The 20,443-nt window shown below is 45.3% G+C and overlaps 1 protein-coding gene across 6 annotated transcripts in view; it reads right to left on the minus strand.

The window, feature by feature from the left end:
- The window catches only part of LOC141065779 (flavin-containing monooxygenase 5-like), an 816,973-nt gene that overhangs the window by 417,498 nt on the left and 379,032 nt on the right, over positions 1-20,443 (minus strand). For 4 of the 6 annotated variants that reach the window (XM_073557933.1, XM_073557934.1, XM_073557936.1 and 1 more), the window contains one exon: positions 2,123-2,260. In XM_073557933.1, coding sequence (XP_073414034.1) covers positions 2,123-2,260 — 138 coding nt within the window. Of the gene's footprint in view, positions 1-2,122; positions 2,261-6,188; positions 6,220-9,205; positions 9,398-20,443 lie in introns of those variants that run through there. The other 2 variants (XM_073557938.1, XM_073557935.1) reach the window with 2 other exon arrangements.

A 20,443-nucleotide genomic window follows, 5' to 3' on the forward strand; every position in this document is an offset into this window, starting at 1 on the left:
GACTGGTCTCCAAGAATCCAGCAGAAAAATCACCAGCGACTCAGAAGGGCGTCGGCTGCCTTATATCCAGTCAGCAGTTCCTGTTACCCAGTCATCATCTACCAGATCAGGTGTTTGGTAATCAGCCTCACTACCTTCCTTCACCAGAAGAGGGAGTTCATCAGACATCGACGGTGAAGGGGAAAATGAACTCACAACAGGTGGCGTCATGAACTATTCATCTAACTATATTCCACCATAAGCATTACCCACCATTACTTGAGCGCCCAGGGCAACGGACCGGGTCACCACTGCTGTGACCCACCACCCACTGATACTGGCCCGTTACCGAGTAACCCCGCAGCCCTGGGAGGGCGACCCAGGGGCACCTCACCACACTCTTAACACTGCACTCAACATACACTAGCTAGTCAGGGCACCTGGGTCTACCCTTCGGGAGGATGGCCTCATCCCAGACTGGCTAGGAAAGGGTGTTGGGGAGCTAGTGGGGAAGGTAGGAAAAGGGGAGGAGCTTAGAAAGTGGAGTGATGTAGAGAAGCCAATGGGAATAGCGAGTGGGCGGAGCTTAGAGAAAAAGTGGGAGATTTGAAGTGAGTTTGAGAGAGTTCCCTCAGGGGAGAGCAGGGAGAAGGATGCGCTTGGAGCAGCTCCTGTCAGGAGGAGCTGCAGGATAGATTGGGTGGGGAGGAAAGCTCCCGGGAGGAAAGAGAGGAATTTCTAAAGGCCCACGTTGATTGCTATCAGGTGGGGAAAGAAATTAGGTCGCAGAAGGGTCTCAGCCCCTAGCCTAGCGAAGTAAACAACGAACTTAACTAGCAAGCTGACAGCTGTGGTTGCTGTATGAGCCACAGCGAATCCCACCGTTATCTTCCTAGAAAAGCAGCCATATAGGATCAGCAAGCCGCCTGAGTGACGAATTCCGACAGGATCCGCGGCAGCTGGCCTGGGACACTGACTGTGAAGGTGCTAGAAAGGGAGGAAGGAGAGTGAAAACTAGCACAGTGAGACTGCCTAGGAAGGAACATATTGAAAGAGAGTGTTGGAGGGGTAAGCTCATCTACCTGGGAGTTTACTGGACCTCTGACCTGGAGGACTCAGCACCGAAGCGGACATCTGGTGCACCGGACTGTGAGTAAACCCCTTTGGAACTGTATTCAATTGAGTCCTTGTCTGCTTTCCACAACCAACATTCAGAACTGCTACATCCTCCAATCTGCTTGCCACCATCACCCCTGAAATAACACTCAACAGCCCTGGGACTATTGCTCTACCTGTGGAGAGCCATTGTCACCTCTGCTGCATCACACCAATGGTCCCAGGAGAGCAACACAGCAGCGCTGGTCACCTCTGACCAGAATACCACAGGTGGCGTCACGTATTTATTCACCTACAAACTTTATTCCCATCTCCTTTAATACCACCACTTCAACATCACTGCAAAAATTGCCTTTGACCACCTGGGGCCACGGACCAGGTCCCAGCCTCCGTGACACCGTCCCCCATTGAAGTCAACGGGCACGGTACCGAGTACCCCACGGCCCGAGGGGCGCGTCATGTACTTTGTTCACAAACCACTATGAGACTGGGTTTCTGTCTAATGAATCTTGTAAAATAAACCTTGTTACTGTCCGATGTCTTTTGCCAATTATTAACAAAAAAAGAAAAAAAATATCAGTCTTTGCAATAAATTCCCCCCACTGGCTCTCTATTGTGGAACTAATAGAAGGGATGCAAATTGTAACCTCTTCTCCAAGATTTACATATACTCTAAAAGATCATAAGGGCAAGGGTTTCCATGATAATACCAGAACTTTCAATCGACTTGATAAAGGCATCCGCCAAAGCGCGTAGTTTTGGGGGGGTGAGGGGTGAAACTTCTGTCTCTATATGTAACGTTTTCATTTATTAAATATTAAAAAGTTTTTTGCAAAAACGTCTACTACTGTTCCTCCATTGCTCGCTGGAAAATTCTTTTTTTGGATACAGCTGTGCTTAGTGGACTGAACCACATCCATGCTGGAGTATCTTGAATGGCTGTCACAGTGGTGAGCTGAAATTCAATAATTTTTTCTAGAACTTTCAATGGTTTATTGCTATATTTTTGCAATCTTGTAATTCTTACCTTGTATCGCCACAGTCCTCCAATATCTTCACTCTTTTCAAAGCATGTGGGTTTAAGTCCTTCATCAAGACAGCACTTTATAGCCACCAAACCACTGGCTCCTGCCCCAATAACTGCTACAGTGTTCACTGGCATTGTCTGTTAGAAATAAAATTAGAACACACATTATATCACAAACAAATTCTGGCAATAGATTTAAAGGAAATCTGTCAGCAGTATTATGCTGATTAATCTGAGAGCAGCATGATGTAGGGGCAGAATCCCTGATTTTAGTGGTCACTTCCTGGGTTGATTTTTGTAGTTTCAAAAAAATCTGTGTTTTATCAGCAGGAGACTATCACTAGTAGAATAGTAAATCTGCTGCCATTTAGTCATCCTGCTGCACCGTATACACAGAAATCTGGCAATCAGTGGTGTGGGTAGACTTAAGGCCCCTTTACATTTAGCGATGCACCAGCGATCCCGACCACGATACGACCCAGTCAGGATCGCTGGTGCATCGCTAAATGGTCGCTAGTGAGCTGCCACACAGGAAGATCTCACAGCGATGCAGCAGCGATACAGCGGTCGTTACTTATCTTTCAGACGCGGCGATCCTGATGTCCTCCAGTCCGCGTCCACGTGTCGCTCATCGGTGCCAGCAGGAAGCCCAGCAGGAAGCGCTCGATGAGAAATGGACGTGGATGATCTCGCGCGATCAGCGATGGACAGCGGGGGAGCCGGTAGGAGGTATCACACATAGCGATATCACTGCTGCGTCACCAAATTGGTGATGCTTTAGCGATATTGCTAGCGATATCGGTATGTGTAAAACCCCCTTCATTCAGGGCATAGCATTCAGAGATCTACAGCAGATAAAACTGTGATTTTATCAAAACTACAACAAGTAAATCAGTAAGTGACAATTCTGAAATCAAAGTCTCTGCCCCCACATCATGCTGCTTTCAGATGGGGATAGCAAGAACCCCGTGACAATTACCCCTTAATAGAGAGTAAGCATTATTTATTATACACGGTAGGCCATTTATATGGTTACACCTAAATAAAATGGGAATGGTTGGTGATATCAACTTCCTGTTTGTGGCACATTAGTATATGGGAGGGTGGAAACTTTTCAAGATGGGTGGTGACCATGGTGGCCATTTTGAAGTCAGCCATTTTGCATCCAACTTTATTTTTTCCAATGGGAAGAGGGTCATGTGACACATCAAACATATTGAGAATTTCACAAGAAAAACAATGGTGTGCTTGGTTTCAATGTAACTTTATTCTTTCATGAGTTATTTACAAGTTTATGACCACTTCTAAAATGTGCTCAAAGTGCTGCCCGTTGTGTTGGATTGTCAATGCAATCCTCTTCTCCCACTCTTGACACACTGATAGCAACACCATTTTATTTAGGTGTATCCATATAAATGGCCCACCCTGTAGTTACAATTTTCAGTATTCAGCGATTGCACACTTCCCAGTAACCCTTCCTTTAAAATGCCATTAGTTCCTTAATATACACTCACTGGCCACTTTATTAGGTACACCATGCTAGTAACGGGTTGGACCCCCTTTTGCCTTCAGAACTGCCTCAATTCTTCGTGGCAGAGATTCAACAAGGTGCTGGAAGCATTCCTCAGAGATTTTGGACCATATTGACATGATGGCATCACACAGTTGGCGCAGATTTGTCGGCTGCACATCCCTGATGCGAATCTCCCGTTCCACCACATCCCAAAGATGCTCTATTGGATTGAGATCTGGTGACTGAGGAGGCCATTTGAGTACAGTGAACTCATTGTCATGTTCAAGAAACCAATCTGAGATGATTCGAGCTTTATGACATGGCGCATTATCCTGCTGAAAGTAGCCATCAGATGTTGGGTACATTGTGGTCATAAAGGGATGGACATGGTCAGCAACAATACTCAGGTAGGCTGTGGCGTTGCAACGATGCTCAATTGGTACCAAGGGGCCCAAAGAGTGCCAAGAAAAAATTCCCCACACCATGACACCACCACCACCAGCCTGAACCGTTGATACAAGGCTGGATGGATCCATGCTTTCATGTTGTTTACGCCAAATTCTGACCCTACCATCCGAATGTCGCAGCAGAAATCGAGACTCATCAGACCAGGCAACGTTTTTCCAATCTTCTACTGTCCAATTTCGATGAGCTTGTGCAAATTGTAGCCTCAGTTTCCTGTTCTTAGCTGAGAGGAGTGGTACCCAGTGTGGTCTTCTGCTGCTGTAGCCCATCTGCCTCAAAGTTCGACGCACTGTGCGTTCAGAGATGCTCTTCTGCCTACCTTGGTTGTAACGGGTGGCAATTTGAGTCACTGTTGCCTTTCTATCAGCTCGAACCAGTATGCCCATTCTCCTCTGACCTCTGGCATCAACAAGGCATTTCCGGCCACAGAACTGCCGCTCACTGGATTTTTTTTCTTTTTCGGACCATTCTCTGTAAACCCTAGAGATGGTTGTGCGTGAAAATCCCAGTAGATCAGCAGTTTCTGAAATACTCAGACCAGCCCTTCTGGCACCAACAATCATGCCACGTTCAAAGGCACTCAAATCACCTTTCTTCCCCATACTGATGCTCGGTTTGAACTGCAGGAGATTGTCTTGACCATGTCTACATGCCTAAATGCACTGAGTTGCCGCCATGTGATTGGCTGATTAGAAATTAAGTCTTAACACACAGTTGGACAGGTGTACCTAATAAAGTGGCCAGTGAGTGTATATTTCAGGTTTTAAACTTGATTCACTCTGATGTCATGGGTTTCATTTTTACTGTAACTATAATAGATAAGATTGAAGTTACAATAGTTTTGGAGATTTCCTTTTCACCCCAAGCAGTACACAATGGAGAAACAGTTTTCTTATATTTCCACTTGAGGAGTTGGAATAGCACTCTGGGTACATGCTCCTACATCAACTGCCACTTAAGAATAATGGTGGCTGGTGTTTTCATATTGAGATCGCACACACATGTACAATACTAGATACATTGTTATTAAGCTGTTACTAACAGAAGGCTCATTTAGAAGGATCTAGAATCGGTATACAGTTTTTTTTTGCATTACTGGTAGAAATATAATACCATGATAACCTTATAAATAGTTGTCTGTATTAGATGTGGAGCTTCATCATATCCCCCCAAAAATTTAGCAGTCCCCTACCTCAAATTCAATACCTCAGGCTCTAGGTAGAATAATTTTCACTACAGAACTAACACTTTTTAGATAGATAAAGGTACAACTGAGCTTACTACATAGATACTGGAGCAGAACAGAGCTTACTGCATAGGTACGGGAACAAAGCCAAACTTTCTCCATTGATACGAGAAGAGAACCAAACTTACTACATAGATACAGGAACAGAACCAAACGCACTACATACATATGAGAACAGAACTGAGCTTACTTCATAAACATCTAACAACTCCGGGCCGAAGTGTATCTTGGGAACACTAAACACCGTGTACAAATGTCCCTCGGTGTGTGCACATAAGTTTGCTTGAATTGCTGTCACTTTCAGACTGAATGCTGTCATATCTTAACTGAAGTCCTTATTCGTGCAAAATTCCTATCATAGTAGGTGCACTCTCTTAAGCTCAAACAGCAGTCAAGAAATATCCCAGGAAAAGATTTATCCATTGGGATAGGGGAGTGGTTCAATTGAAATACAGATACATTTAAAATAATTTTATTTTAATAATGAAATAATAAAAAAAAAACAAGATTACAAGTTTAAGAAAGGTGCAAGAAAGAAAGGAGGGATAAGGGACTCCTTATAGTAATGATTGCTATATAGTAGTCAATTCTATGTCATGATCAGAAAATGGAATATTTAGCAAACAAGCCACCCAGATGAGAACAAAACAGGATCAGCAGTCCGGTAGAATCTCAGTGCTACACAGAAAAAGTGCCTAGTGCCAATACCTAGTGCACTAACATTAGCTATTCGGATCCAGGTAAACAAGTTTTGCCCCATTCATTTGTCTTACTCTATCTATGATTTATACTATTTACCATTCGTACACTGCCAGATGTTTAGCACTGTTTATGGCTTTTACCTTTGTGCTGAGTATCATGTATGAGATCTGCATTAGAAAGCAAAAATTCTGCTGGGGTATGTAAACTTTTGAGCACAACTGTATATACAACATCCTGCTTGGATCAGGTGTTCTAGAGCAATTAAGGAAATAAATCATTCATCACTAGTGATGAGCGAACGTGCTCGCCACTACTCGTTACTCGTCTGAGTATCACAGTACTCAGTGTACTCGGCGAGCACTGAGCATTTCCGGGATTACTCAGCGGGAACTCGGGTCTCCACTCAGCATTTTTTATGCTCTTTAGCGACCCAATTGTTACGATGAAGAGGAAAAATAAAAATGCACCTGACAAGGAATCCGCTGCCGGCACAACCGAGGTGGGGGACACAGGAAGAGGAATGCTGGGGTGTTGACCAAAAACCACAAAAAAAGAAGATTTGGAGGAGTCTTCACTTGGGTGATTGTTGTAGGCGAATTCCGCCCAAGGAAGGCGAGAGACCCAGTCGTCTTGATGAGCATTGGAAAAATGCCAAAGGTATGACGCTAAGGTTTGGTTGACTCGTTCGACTTGACCATTCGACTGAGGGTGATAGGCTGAGGAGAAATCCAGTGTTATCTTCAGTAATCCGCAGAGAGCTCGCCAAAAACGGGAGGTAAACTGGACTCCTCGATCCGAGACAATATGTTGAGGAAAACCATGAAGACGAAAAATGTGAAGCAAAAAGATCTTCACCAACTCGGGAGCGGTAGGTAACCCAGGCAGAGCGATGAAGTGGGCCATTTTGGAAAATCGATTCACGACCACCAATATCACAGTACATCGAGACGAAGGAGGCAAGTCAGTGATGAAATCCATGGCAATATGAGTCCATGGGTTTGCAGGTACTGGTAACGGCTGCAGGAGTCCCGCAGGAGCATGCCGGGGAACTTTGTTCCGGGCGCAAGAAGGACAGGAGACAATGAAGTCTTGAACATCCTTGCAAAACGAGGGCCACCAGTAATGGCGGGAGACAAGCGAGAGAGTCTTGTTAATTCCGGCATGTCCAGAGAATCTTGAAGAGTGACTCCAGTGTAGAACTTTTAGTCTATCTCCACTCCGAACAAAGGTCTTACCAGATGGTGGGGAGATCAGGCTTACTGGAGCCACGGCAAGGATCTTGGCAGGGTCAATGAGATGGTTTGGACCCTCCTCCTTGTCAACAGACAGGAAGGACCGTGAAAGAGCATCCACTTTGATGTTCTTCTCCCCGGGTCGGAAGTGGAGTTCAAAATCAAATCTTTCAAAAAACAGTGACCATCTGGCCTGTTGAGGGTTGAGCCTCTGGGCGGACTGAAGATAGGGCAAATTCTTATGATCCGTAAAAATGATGAACGGATGGAGAGCACCCTCGAGAAGATGGCACCACTCCTCAAGGGCCATTTTTATGGCCAAGAGTTCTCTATCTCCAATGGCATAGTTACGTTCGGGAGCGGAGAAAGCCTTAGAAAAGAATCCGCAGGTAAGAGTGCGGCCTGAGGAGGATTTCTGCAGGAGAACTGCTCCAGCTCCCACCGAGAATGCGTCCACCTCGAGGATAAATGGCCTGCTGGCATTCGGGCGATGAAGTACCGGAGACTTGGCAAATTCTTGCTTCAGGGCCGCTGCTTCAAAGGGCCAATGATTGGGATTGGCCCCTTTGCGGACAAGAGCTGAGATGGGTTTTGACAAAGAAGAGAAATGAGGGATAAATTGCCTATAATAATTGGCAAAACCCAAAAACCGCTGAATTGCCTTGACTCCAGAGGGACGTGGCCAATTGAGAACTGCCGAGACCTTCTCAGGATCCATCTCTAGTGCTGAGTTCGAAACGATGAAACCAAGAAAACGCAAAGAAGTTTGCTCAAAGAGGCATTTCTCCAACTTGGCAAAGAGATGGTTCTCTCTGAGACGTAGAAGGACTTGGCGGACGTCTCGGTGATGTGTGGCCAGATCAGGAGAGAAGACCAAGATGTCGTCGAGGTAGACTACGACACAGGAGTAGAGGAGATCTCGAAAGACATCATTAACGAGTTCTTGGAATACTGCAGGTGCGTTGCAAAGCCCAAAGGGCATAACCAAATACTCATAGTGTCCATCACGCGTGTTAAACGCAGTCTTCCACTCGTCCCCAGAGCATATGCGAACCAGATTATAGGCCCCTTGGAGAACAAGCATGGTGAACACACGTGCCCCCTTCAAGCGATCAAAAAGTTCAGAGATGAGTGGTAGTGGATATTTATTCTTCACCGTGATACGATTCAAGCCACGATAATCGATGCACGGGCGCAGGGACCCATCCTTCTTTTTTACGAAAAAGAAGCCTGCTCCTGCAGGGGACGAAGATTTGCGAATGAAGCCCCTGGCCAAGTTGTCCTGGATGTATTCAGACATGGCTTGGGTCTATGCCGGAGAGAGAGGATAAATCCTACCACGAGGCGGAATGGAACCGGGAATGAGCTCGATGGGGCAGTCGTAGGGACGGTGCGGAGGAAGAGTCTCAGCTTCTTATCAAAAACATCCAAAAAATCATGGTACACCACTGGCAATCCATGGGGGACAAGGGAAGGATGGGGGACACCTACAGGACGCACCGACAGCAGACACCGAGCCCGACAAGACTCCCCCAGCGCAAAATGTTACCATTATCCCAATCTAAGGTGGGCTCGTGGAGCCGCAGCCAGGGAAGACCTAGCAAAATAGGGTGAGAAATGCCTGCTAGGACATAAAACGTAATCCTCTCCTTGTGCAGCGCCCCTACCTATAACTCCACCTCATGAGTAACTAAAGTAACTGTCTCTAGCAGGGGTCGACCATCTATGGAGGCGAGAACTTGCGGTTTTTGCAAGGCCCTCATGGGAACAGAAAACTTATTAACCTCCTCTAGTCTAATAAAATTCCCGGCGGCACCCTAGTCCACATAGGCCACCAGAGAAGCACGCTTCCCACCAACATGCAAGAGGACAGACAAAGTGAGAGGGAGAGTGGTATCATATACACCTAGGGAGGCCTCTCTTACCTTGCCTAGGCGGAGAAGTTTTCCGGACGTTCCAGACAAGCTCTAATGAGATGGGCACCGCTACCGCAGTAGAAACACTGACCGTGGAGGCTCCTCTCCCTATGACGCTGGTCAGAGAGCTTTAGGCGATCCACCTGCATAGGTTCGGGTGTCGGAGGTGAAGGGAGACTCCTAGGTCGAGGACTGGGTGGCCTGCGGACAGAAGAAAATGGACGCTCTTGAAAGCGGAGGTCAATTCGCGTAGCTAACGAGATCAAATCCTCGAGAGCTGTTGGGGTGTCACGACCAGCGAGCTCATCCTTTATACGACTTGAGAGACCTCGCCAGAAGGCGCCCACCAGGGCCTCATTATTCCAACCTAAGTCTGAGGAAAGAGTCCTAAACTGAATAGCATACTGGCCCACAGTTAAAGAACCTTGACATAAGTTAAATAAAGCCTCAGTGGTGGAGGCTAAACGGCCCGGTTCATCGAAAACTCGACGAAACGTGTCAGAAAAACGGAAAGCTGAGTAACTACTGGGTCATCACGTTCCCAGAGCGGATTGACCCAAGCCAAAGCGTCCCCCTCAAGATGAGAAATGATGAAGGCCACTTTGGCTCGGTCAGTGGGGTACTGCTGGGGCAGCGATTCAAAATGGAGGCGGCACTGATTTAAAAAACCCCGGCACAACTTGGCGTCTCCGCTATATCGGGGTGGTTTGGCCAACCGAGGAGGAGAATGGGAACCAGCGGCTGGGGGAGTGGATGCGGCCGAGTGCAAGGCGAGCAAGCGACCGTCCACCGAAGCCATGCAGCTGAGAATTTGCGACTGGGTGTCTCGCTGCTGCGCCAATTCCTGTTGCAAGCCCGCCAACTGGGCGGCGTTTCCAGGGTCAGAGGACTGGAGGGTGGACAGACGTGAGTCCATGGTTTTCATGAAGGACATCATGCGCGTCTGATTCTCCCGAAGGAAAACTAACTCCTTCTGAGCGGCCGTGGCTCCAGCGGGGTCCATGGCCTGATTATGCTGTTACGATGAAGAGGAAAAATAAAGATGCACCTGAAAGTGGACCCTCTGGGTCACGACTCCAGAGCCCCCGAAGGCGAGTGCCCAGGTGAGGAGCTCCCCCTATACAGGGAGTGTTAGGGACAGACCTCCAGGGGATAGAGCCGCAACTGCCAGAACCAATGGAACGACTGAGGCAATAGACAGAAAGCACAGACGTGGACGATAAGCGGAGCACCGGGCAAGGCAGGGGCCCAGTGGGGTACAGGACCGGAGGACTAGGGGAGCACAGGACTGGAGGCTGAAAAGGCAGAGAAGCACAACAATGAACAAGGAGTAAGACGGCAGACAACCGAGACGGAGAGGGGCGAGCAGGAAGCAGCACAAAGGGAGAAAGCCCTAGGGAGACTGGGAGGGCAGAGTACAGGAGAGGCAGACTGAGAACAAGCAGGCAGCGGACTAGGGAGAACCAAGACACTAATACAGCACAGACATAGAACGAGAGGGGGCCTGAGGGTACAGTGAGCACTGCAGCAGACAGCGTCACCGCATGAGATAATCAGGCGTCTTACCAGAGCAGACGCCGGCCATATGTAGCGGTGGGCGCCGCCATATTGGGGCTGGGCTAGCGCGTCACATTACCCAGGAGGCCGCATGCTGTGTGCTCGCACCCGACGTCCAGGGAGCCGGAGGCCGGATGCGGGGGCGCACTGAGAAGCAGGAGCGCGCCGGGCAGAGCGCACCGAGGGGTAAGCTGGAGCAGGAGCCAGTGCCGTGACACCAATCATGATTCAGGGATTGTCTGCCAGGCAATGAAAAGCCACAGCCATCTTTGTTGTGGTCGTACAGTGATTGGCTGGCCGCACAGAATCATCAGGGGTATAAGAGACCGGACGCCGCCCTGCTCTGCGCATTCAGCTCCGGATTTAGATAATGTAGGGAGAGCTACTGCCGAGATAGGGTCGGGTTTGGGGATTTATTAGTCAATGTGGGGTCTACAATCCTAAAGTACTCAAATCCAGCTAACTCAACAGTCCTTCTAAGGACTAATTCCGGAGTACATAGGTTGCAGTGTTAGGTAGGCAGGGGATTGTACGTCGCTCTATACATATCAGTGCAAGGCCTGCAGGCACTGTATGTGTTTATATAGATATCATTGCATACATCAAAAGGGTCCATTCCCTTCCTGTCTACTGCTACATATAACACATATTGACCGTATATACCTAGCCCCAGGCCTAATTGGCTAGAGAATTTTTTTTTTCCAGGTTAATAGAGCTTATTTTATTGCAAACCAATCCAGAGCCTATTTTTTTCTCCATTTGATTTTTGACACTGCACAATACAGCCAAATCCTTTTCCTAGCACAGCGTGAAAATCTAGCAATTTTAAAGGGGTCCCAAAAATCACTTTTGAGTGCGCAGATAAATCTTTCATTTTTACATGGTACGGTAGAGTAGAATTTTTTTGAGTGTTTTACACAATTCTTGACACCATTTTGCTGAACCCCAAAAAAATACATACAGGCCACATATTTTACAGTGTGGTATATCTGTGACACACCTCATCCATCCGTCTGCTAAAAATTTGGGCATTTTAGGCCTAAATTCCTTTTTTTTTTTTTGCTGTCTGTCACTGTAGTTATATACAGCACTATTTATCATAAAAAAGCTAAAAATACAGGCAACATATTTGTCAGCGTGCTATCTCCCTAACATGCCTCATTTATCTGTACAAAAAATTTGGCCATTTTAGGCCTACATATTCTAGTGTTTTGCAGTCTGTTACCGTACTTATTGACTAAAATTTGATAAGCCAAAAAACATTTTTACCTACAGTCCAGATATTTAAAAGTGTGGCTTTCCCGCACACGTATCACATACAAGTTCGCTCCCAATTCAGCCATTTGTAGTGAACGTGTATAATATTCTAGTCCGCATAGCGGAATCAGGAAAAAAGGAGATTGACGGCACTCCAGGAATAAAGAAAAAATATATATATTTTATTGTAGCAAATTAAGCCATATTAAAATCAAGTTGCTGATGCGTTTCGAGTGCCTGGTGTGCACTCTTAGTCATAGGATACATAAAACTGGTACAGCCTCAATTATATACACATAAATTAACCAATGAAAAAACACACAATCATGAAAAACACATGTGCAATAGACAAAGTGAGAAAGCACCTGAAAAGCAAATTAATGGGTTAAATCGCATGTAGAACAGATCAATGGATGTATTGCAGTTCATTCATGAACAAAAATAAATTAAATCCCACGTATAACAACTCAATAAATATACAATGAATCATTTTTAAAGTTCATACCCAGGGGGAATCTGAAAAGACAAATTAATGGGTTAAATCACATATAAAACAGATCAATGGATGTTTAACGGTTTATTCATGAACAAAAATAAATTAGATCGCATATATAACCACTTAGTAAATATAAAATAAATCATTTTTGGAGTTCATACCTAGGGGAAAATCTGGTATTGAGTTTCAGAATCCAAAAAGCTTCCCGCATGAAAAGCATTTTTTGTTTGTCACCTCCACGTGTAGGATTTAAAACTTTTTCAAAAGCAAAAAATCTAAAAGATGCAGGATTTCCATGGTGAAAGTTCACAAAATGTTTGACAGTACCAGAGTAACAAGCATTTTTGCCAGAAATATTAGAGAGGTGCTCAGCAATTCTTTTTTTGAGTTTTCTAGAAGTACATCCTATATATTGAACATTACATATGTTGCAAAAAATACAATAGATGACACTTTGGGAATTGCAATTAATAAATGAAGAAATCTTTTGAACAAATCCAGGAACTGAGAAAGAAAAAATTTCTTTAGTTTTATCATGGGCAAAGCTACAAACATTACAGCGGCTCATCATCATGATGATGATGAGACATATTTGCCGGAAAGTCAGGAGGAGGACCAGCGTGCAGAATTGGAAGATGAGGTGGTGGATGATATAGTAACTGACCCAACCTGGCAGGAGGACATGCAGAGCGAGGACAGCAGCACACAGCGGGAGGGAGGCGTAGCACTCCAACAGGCAGGAAGAAGCAGTGTGGTGGCTGCAGACACAAGGCGTGTAACCGTTCCCCCGTAACACCAACTTGTCGGAAGTAGCCAGTCCCACTGTCTTCCCGAGTCTGGTTATTTTTTAAATGAGAAAATTGAAAACGGTCTTAGGAGCGCAGGAAAAAGACTCAGACAAGAGATGGGTTTAAACCACAATGCGCTTCGATGGAGGATCCATCTTTATCAGGTGGAAGTTTATTAATGACATAGGAGATGGGGTATTTAAATGGGAAGCAGCCAATCACAACAGTCAAAACAGTCAAATGTTCTGATAGTCACATGTTACGACAAGATGACATCATATATTATAAAAAAAGGAGATAAAAACAACCTATATAAAACGTGAGATAAAACAGCATGAGTTAAACAAGTTTTAATTGTGTAAAATGTGCAAAAAGGAGCAATAAAATAATATAGATAAAAATGAATAAAATTATTAACAGGTTAGTAGACCAGTAAAAAGACCAATAAAAAAGCGAGAACCCATATTAATAATAAAAGCATGTAAAAAATAGCATCTAAGTAAAACGCACAGATAATAAAAAGGCAAATAAAGTTATCTGGTCACTTTATCAATAGTTAAATTCAGACCTTCAGGGGCAAGTGTGCCAAGCTTGAATATCCAAAAGCTTTCTCTATTGATTAAACTGTTGAAGCGATCAGCCACTGTATCAGGTATGTGGTCAATAATCGTTAGCTACAAAGTTTTTGGATTTTTTTGATGCACAGTTAAAAAATGTTTAGACAGGCTGTGCAGGAGAAAGCCATTTTGGATATTCTGTCGATGCTTGTTCAAGCTAGCATGCATCGTTTCTTATGATTCGACCTACGTACTGTAGGCCGCAACCACATTCAATCAAGTATACCACAAAAATGGATTGACAGTTAACATGAAAATTAATTTTATATGAGGTACCTGTAGTGTTGGATTTAAATTCATGTACCCTATTTAAAATGGAGGTGCAGCAAAGACATTTGGGGGCTCTACATGCATAGCAACCAGGGTTCAGAGAAATTGGGAGAGAGGATAGGGAGCCTCAACTCAAGGTGGTGTTGCTTGGTGCAACAAGGTTCCGTAACGTGCGGTTTCTGCAGAATACCGTTCTAGGTCGGGGGGAATATGCTTGGACAAAACTGGGTCCCCTTTCAGGATGAACCAGTACTTGGTAAGGAGCTTCTTAATCAACCCATAGGATTGGTTGAAAGTGGTAACAAAACTCCATCTAGATCCATACCAGAAGAACAAGCGGTTTTATTACTCATAATCTTGCTTATACAGTCTTTCTGTGTGAAAGTTTTGGCTCTCAGGAATGCATCTTGGACCAATTTTTTAGGGTACCCTTTCTGCTGAAACCACTGTTTCAAAACATTTGCCTCCTCAATGAAGTCAGTATCCTCTGTGCAATTTTTTCATATACGCCAATATTGCCCGTATGGAATGTTCTGAATCCACTTGGGTAGATGACCACTGCTGAAACTAAGGTAGCTGTTCACATCTACTTCTTTAAAATGTGGGGTGGTGAAAAACCAACCCCATTGGTCAACATGTACCAACAGGTCCAGGAATTGGATGGACATAGTGGAGGTATTAGCTGTGAAGTGGAGGCCCCAGGCATTCAAATTTAGATTGCGGATGAATTCAAGAGCTTTCTCCTCTGTGCCGGTCCAGATAATGAACAGATCATCTATAAATCGTCGATAAAAGGCTATTTTGCCCAATGCCAGGTCGGACTGCCCGTTAAAGAGAGATTCAAATGCCCCCATGAAGAGATTTGCATAACTGGGGGTGAATCTCGTCCCCATCGCGCAGCCCTTGATCTGGCAAAAGAAGGAATGATCAAAAGAAAATACATTATTATTAAGCACAAAATGAATAGAATTTTTTAGAAATTCCCTTTGAAGAGGGAGCAATAATGCATCAGTGGAAAGGAATTGGTCTACAGCCTCTATGCCTCGATCATGAGATACATTCATATAGAGTGCTTGAACATCCATTGTGACAAGAAGGCAATTAGGAATAGGTGGTATTCTTTGAAGGGGATCACTGAGGTGGGATGAATCTTTAAGATACGAGTCTAAACCCATAATATCCTTCTGAAGGAAGAAATCTACATAATGGAATAGATTACTCGTAATTGAGCCAATGCCGGAAATGATAGGGCATCCAGGAGGGTTAAGCAGGTTCTTATGGATTTTTGGTAGAAAGTAAAAGAATGGAGCTTTGAAACGGGGAATGTTGAGGAATTTAAATTCTTTTTTATTCAAGATACCTGAAGAGTGGGCTCCCTTAATGAATGCAGTGTATTCAAGAAAAATATTGATAGAGGTACCATGGTCCAGCCTAGAATAGAAATCCGGATCATTGAGTAATCTGAACCCTTCCTGGATATAGGGTCCCCTATTCATTATAACCACCCCGCCCCCTTTATCAGCATTTTTTATGATAATATTGCTGTTCTCACGAAGGGACTTGATGGCTGCCTTTTCATCAGTGCTCAGGTTAGTAATTAACTTCTTGCCAGGGGATAGGGAGTGAACTTCCTTAAAGATAATCTGTTGGAATGTTTCTATATGTGACCCTTTGTGGTGAAGAGGATAGATTTGACTATGGGCGTTTCTTGGGGCCACATGCAAAAATGGATCTGTTTGGGTGGAGGGAATATCCGCTGCAGAACCATTGTCAACCTTATTGCTTTCAATTAATTAATTAGTTATTTTTTAAAGACTCTACCGATAACCCCAAACAGGCCATTTGCAACACCTGTCATGCCAGCATCAGCAGGGGTAGCAAAACTACCAGCCTTACCACCACCAGCATGATCAGGCACATGGCAGAAAAGTACCCAACTTTGTGGGCCCAACCCCAGGGTCCAGCAGCAGTGTCTGCGGGTGACACTACTGCTTCTTCCACTGTTGTGCATGCAAGCCAATCACCTGTCCATGGTGCATGTGAAGATACCTCCTGCCCTGCACCTGCCGTTGCCACACTCAAATAACACCATCATCAAGCATGTCCACGTCCTTGTCCCAGCGCAGCCTTCAGTTGTCCATACCCCAGTCTTTGGAACGTAAGCGGAACCAACGCAACCAACGCCCCACAGACCACAGTACTTAATTCTCACATTTCTCGTCTGCTTGTGCTTGAAATGTTGCCTTTTAGGCTCGTGGAGATGGAAGTTTTCTGCAACCTGATGGCGGCGGCTGTCCCAAGGTACTCAGTCCCCAGCCACCACTATTTCTCCCACTGTGCCGTCCCGGCATTACACAAGCACGTGTCCCACAACATTACCAGTGCCCTCAACAATGCAGTTACTCGGAAAGTACACCTAACCACGGGCACATGGACAAGTGCTTGTGGCCAGGGACAGTACATCTCGCTGACGGCACACTGGGTTAACATAGTTGAAGCCGGGACCCAGTCAGACCTTGGGATGGAACACGTCTTCCTGACGCCAAAGATTGTGGGGCCTACATCAATCAGGGTTGCCCCCACTGTGTACAGCTCCTGCACCTCCTCCTCTTCAGCCTCCATTTCTGAAATGAGCACATCAGTCACAAGCTGGAAGCACTGCAGCACTGCCAAAGCCAAGCGGCAACAGGCTGTGCTAAAGCTAATTTGCTTAGGTGACAAACTGCACAATGCTGAAGAGTTGTTGACAGTTCTGAAAAATCAGACAGATGTGTGGCTGACACCACTGAATCTCCAGCCAGGCATGGTTGTGTGTGACAATGTCAGGAACCTGGTGTCGGCTCTGAGGTGAGACGATCTGACACACATACCATGACTGGCCCATGTGCTTAACCTCGTTGTTCAACATTTTATAAAAAGCTACCTGGAGCTGCCAGATCTGCTGGTGAAAGTATGCCGCTTGTGTGCCCATTTTAGAAAGTCAGCTACAGCTTCAGCCGCCCTTGCCGTTCTTCAGCAGCGATTGCAGGTTCCGGCTCAACGACTGGTGTGTGATGTCCCCACTCTACACTGCATTTGTTGGAAAGCATTTGTGAGCAGAAGAGTTCAGTTGTTGAATGCCAGCATCAACAAGGCCATCGTTATTCAGGTTTGACTACACACATAAGACCTTAGGAGTGGACATAGATCTCAGACATATGTAACATCCTCCAAAACTTTGAGGAGTCCACCAAGATGGAGAGCGGTGATGATGACATAATTAGCATCACCATCCTGCTCATCTGCATTCTGAAAAGCTCTCTGCTCACAATGAAAGAGGATGCATTGCAGGCAGAGCACGAGGACAAGGAGCAAGGAAACATAAAGGGTGATTACACACAGCCAAGCCTCATGTCATCCCAATGTGGATTGGTTGACAATGAGGAAGAGGTGGAGGAGGAAAAGCAGGAACTACTTTCATGCTCTATAGACGGTACTACAACCACAACTGTCATACCGTCTGTTCAGCGTGGATGGCTGGAGGACAGGGAGTAAAAAGAGGAGGAGGAGGACACATTGGTCAGTCGTCCTGTTGGTGAGGACACGGAAGGTTTTCCTGTTACCAGTCTGGCACGCATGGCTGACTTTATGTTGCGCCGCCTTTCCCGTGACCCTCGTATTGTAAAAATATTGGGTAACACTCATTACTGGGTAGTGACACTTTTAGACTAACGCTAAATCTCTTGTTCCAGAGGCAGACAGGTGTACTAAAATGGTGCAGTACCAGAGGGCCATTGTTGAAGAATTATTAAAAAAAAATCCCATCTCAAAACGCTGGCCACAGAGATAATAGTTCGTTGGCCAACCAAGGAGGACAGGCGAGAGAGACATAACTCTAATCCAGCAGAGGCAGTGGAACACTGGCAAAGTTCTGGGACAGTTTTCTGAGACCCTCACATCGCCCTGGCCCTGAGGTGCGGTGTAATCTCACAAGGAATGCAATGTTTTCTAAAATGCTGAGGGAGTTCCTTGCTGACCGTACCAAACGTCCTCCGTGATTCCTCAGTGCCTTTTAATTATTGGGTGTCCAAGCTGGACATGTGGCATGAACTGGCTCTCTATGCCTTGGAGGTCCTGGCCTGCCCTGCAGCTAGCATTTTGTCAGAGCGGGTTTTTAGTGCCCCTGGTGGAATTATCACAGATAAGTGCATTCGCCTTTCAACGGAAAATGCAGACAGGCTGACTCTTATAAAAATGAACAAGGGATGGTTTGGGCCAGACTTCTCGACACCACCAAATGATGACAGCGAAACATAACCTCCAATGTAGTGTGTTTTTGGTAGGTGTATTCCCATGCACCTCTTCACACCCACACATGGTTATACACTTCCTGATTTTGGTTATTTGGTGTCCTCCTCCTTCTCCTCATCCTCACCGTCCACCACCACTGGAACACCAGGGTGAACGTATTCCATCATGCTCCAGCCACTCTATTTTTTGGCAAGAGTGTTATGATGCCCGTCACCAAATTTAAAAAAACATGTACCCCCCAAGGGGAAATGTTTGTCAGCCCATAAACTTAGTGTATGGGCATTACAAGTCTAGGAGGCCCACTCGTTTACATTGGGCCTATTTTTTAATGAGGCCTTCCTCCACATCTCATCATCCACCGCCACTAGATCACCAGGGTTAACATATTCCGTCCTGCTACAGCCAGTGTCTAATTATTGACAAGGTGGGTGGTTATGCTGGTCGAAAAATACTTGTTCAGAAAAAGGTTGAGGTGTACACCACTGGGGAAATGTTTGCCAGCCCATACACTTAGTGCATGGGCATTACAAGTCTAGGATACCCGCTCCTTTAAATTGGGCCTATTTTTTAATCAGGCCTTCCTCCACGTCTCATCATCCACCGCCACTAGATCACCAGGGTTAACGTGTTCCATACTGCTCCAGTCAGTGTCGATTTCTTAACAAGGGTGGTTATGCTGGGCGTAAAATACTTGTTATGAAAAAGGTTGAGGTGTACCCGACAGGGGAAAGTGTTTGCCAGCCCATACATTTAGTGTATGGGCATTACAAGTCTAGGAAACCTGCTGCTTTGTAATTTGACCTTTTTTATGAAGCCCTCATCCGTGTTTCTTCCAAGGGGGGAATGGGGTTATTGGGGTGCATATAACTTGGTAGCAGGGCAGGCCTTGAAGTCAATGCATAAGAAAACAGAATGGGAGTACAAAATTAATAATGAGAAGTGGATTTTCCTGTGCCAATCCAGTAACTGGATTCAAAGGCTTATTGTGGTGCATATGACTTGGCAGTAGGGCATGCCTTGCTGTGAATGCATAAGAAAAGAGTATGGGAGTACAAAATGAATTATGTGAAGTGGAATTTCTTGTGCTCATCCAGTATGTGGGTTCAAAGGCTTATTGGTGTGCATATGACTTGGTAGCAGGGCAGGTCTTGCAGTCAATGCATAAGAAAACAGTATGGGAGTACAAAATAAATTATGTGAAGTGGATATTCCTGTGGCCATCCAGTACGTGGCTTGAAAAGTTTATTGGGGAGAATGTAACTTTGGGGCAGGCCAGGCCTTGCATTCAATGCAACATTTTTTCAGGAAGAATAGGACAGTATAGGAGACCCACTGTTTAATAATGTCCCTTTAAGAAGACTAATGCTGCCTGATGCTCCTGTAAATATAGGCTCTGTTACTTTAAGAGTACCTCCTTCATAAATGAAACAAGATGTGTCTGCTTATGTGTCACACACCAATGACATTTCCCAGTGAATGCATTTGTATTGGTTGAAAGCAATGCTAAAGTTGCATAACGTCTCAAAAATGTTGTGTGTGAACATAGCCCTCGTGGTGGAGGAATATTTTTGTTTGAGGTTTATTATTTTGCCTTATATTGAAGTCATTACCCTGGAAAGATTATTCCTTAACATATTTCCCAGCAAAATCCATTTTAGTTTCGTTTTTGTAGGTTTTTGGGTGTGACTGTTAAAAGGGCGTGAAACTTTGACAACATTGTTTAGAGCTGTGACCTAGGAATAAGAAATGCTTCCAAGGGCAGTTGCCATGAAGTTCACGTGTAATTTGAGCAGTGCTTCCATCATTTTCTGATGTTTTTAGACCTTAAAAGGACCCCCGGGGGGATCGTGGTAAAAATGCTTGGGTCTGCCATAGACTTGCATTGGGCTCGTTGTTCTGTCCGAGTACCCGAGTAATCCAATTTGCTCAACCCGAGCATCGAGCACCCGAGCATTTTAGTGCTCGCTCATCA

This window comes from Dendrobates tinctorius, unplaced genomic scaffold (assembly GCF_039654945.1).
Source record: "Dendrobates tinctorius isolate UK_male_01 unplaced genomic scaffold, ASM3965494v1 ptg000012l, whole genome shotgun sequence".
NCBI classification, from domain to species: Eukaryota; Metazoa; Chordata; class Amphibia; order Anura; family Dendrobatidae; genus Dendrobates; species Dendrobates tinctorius.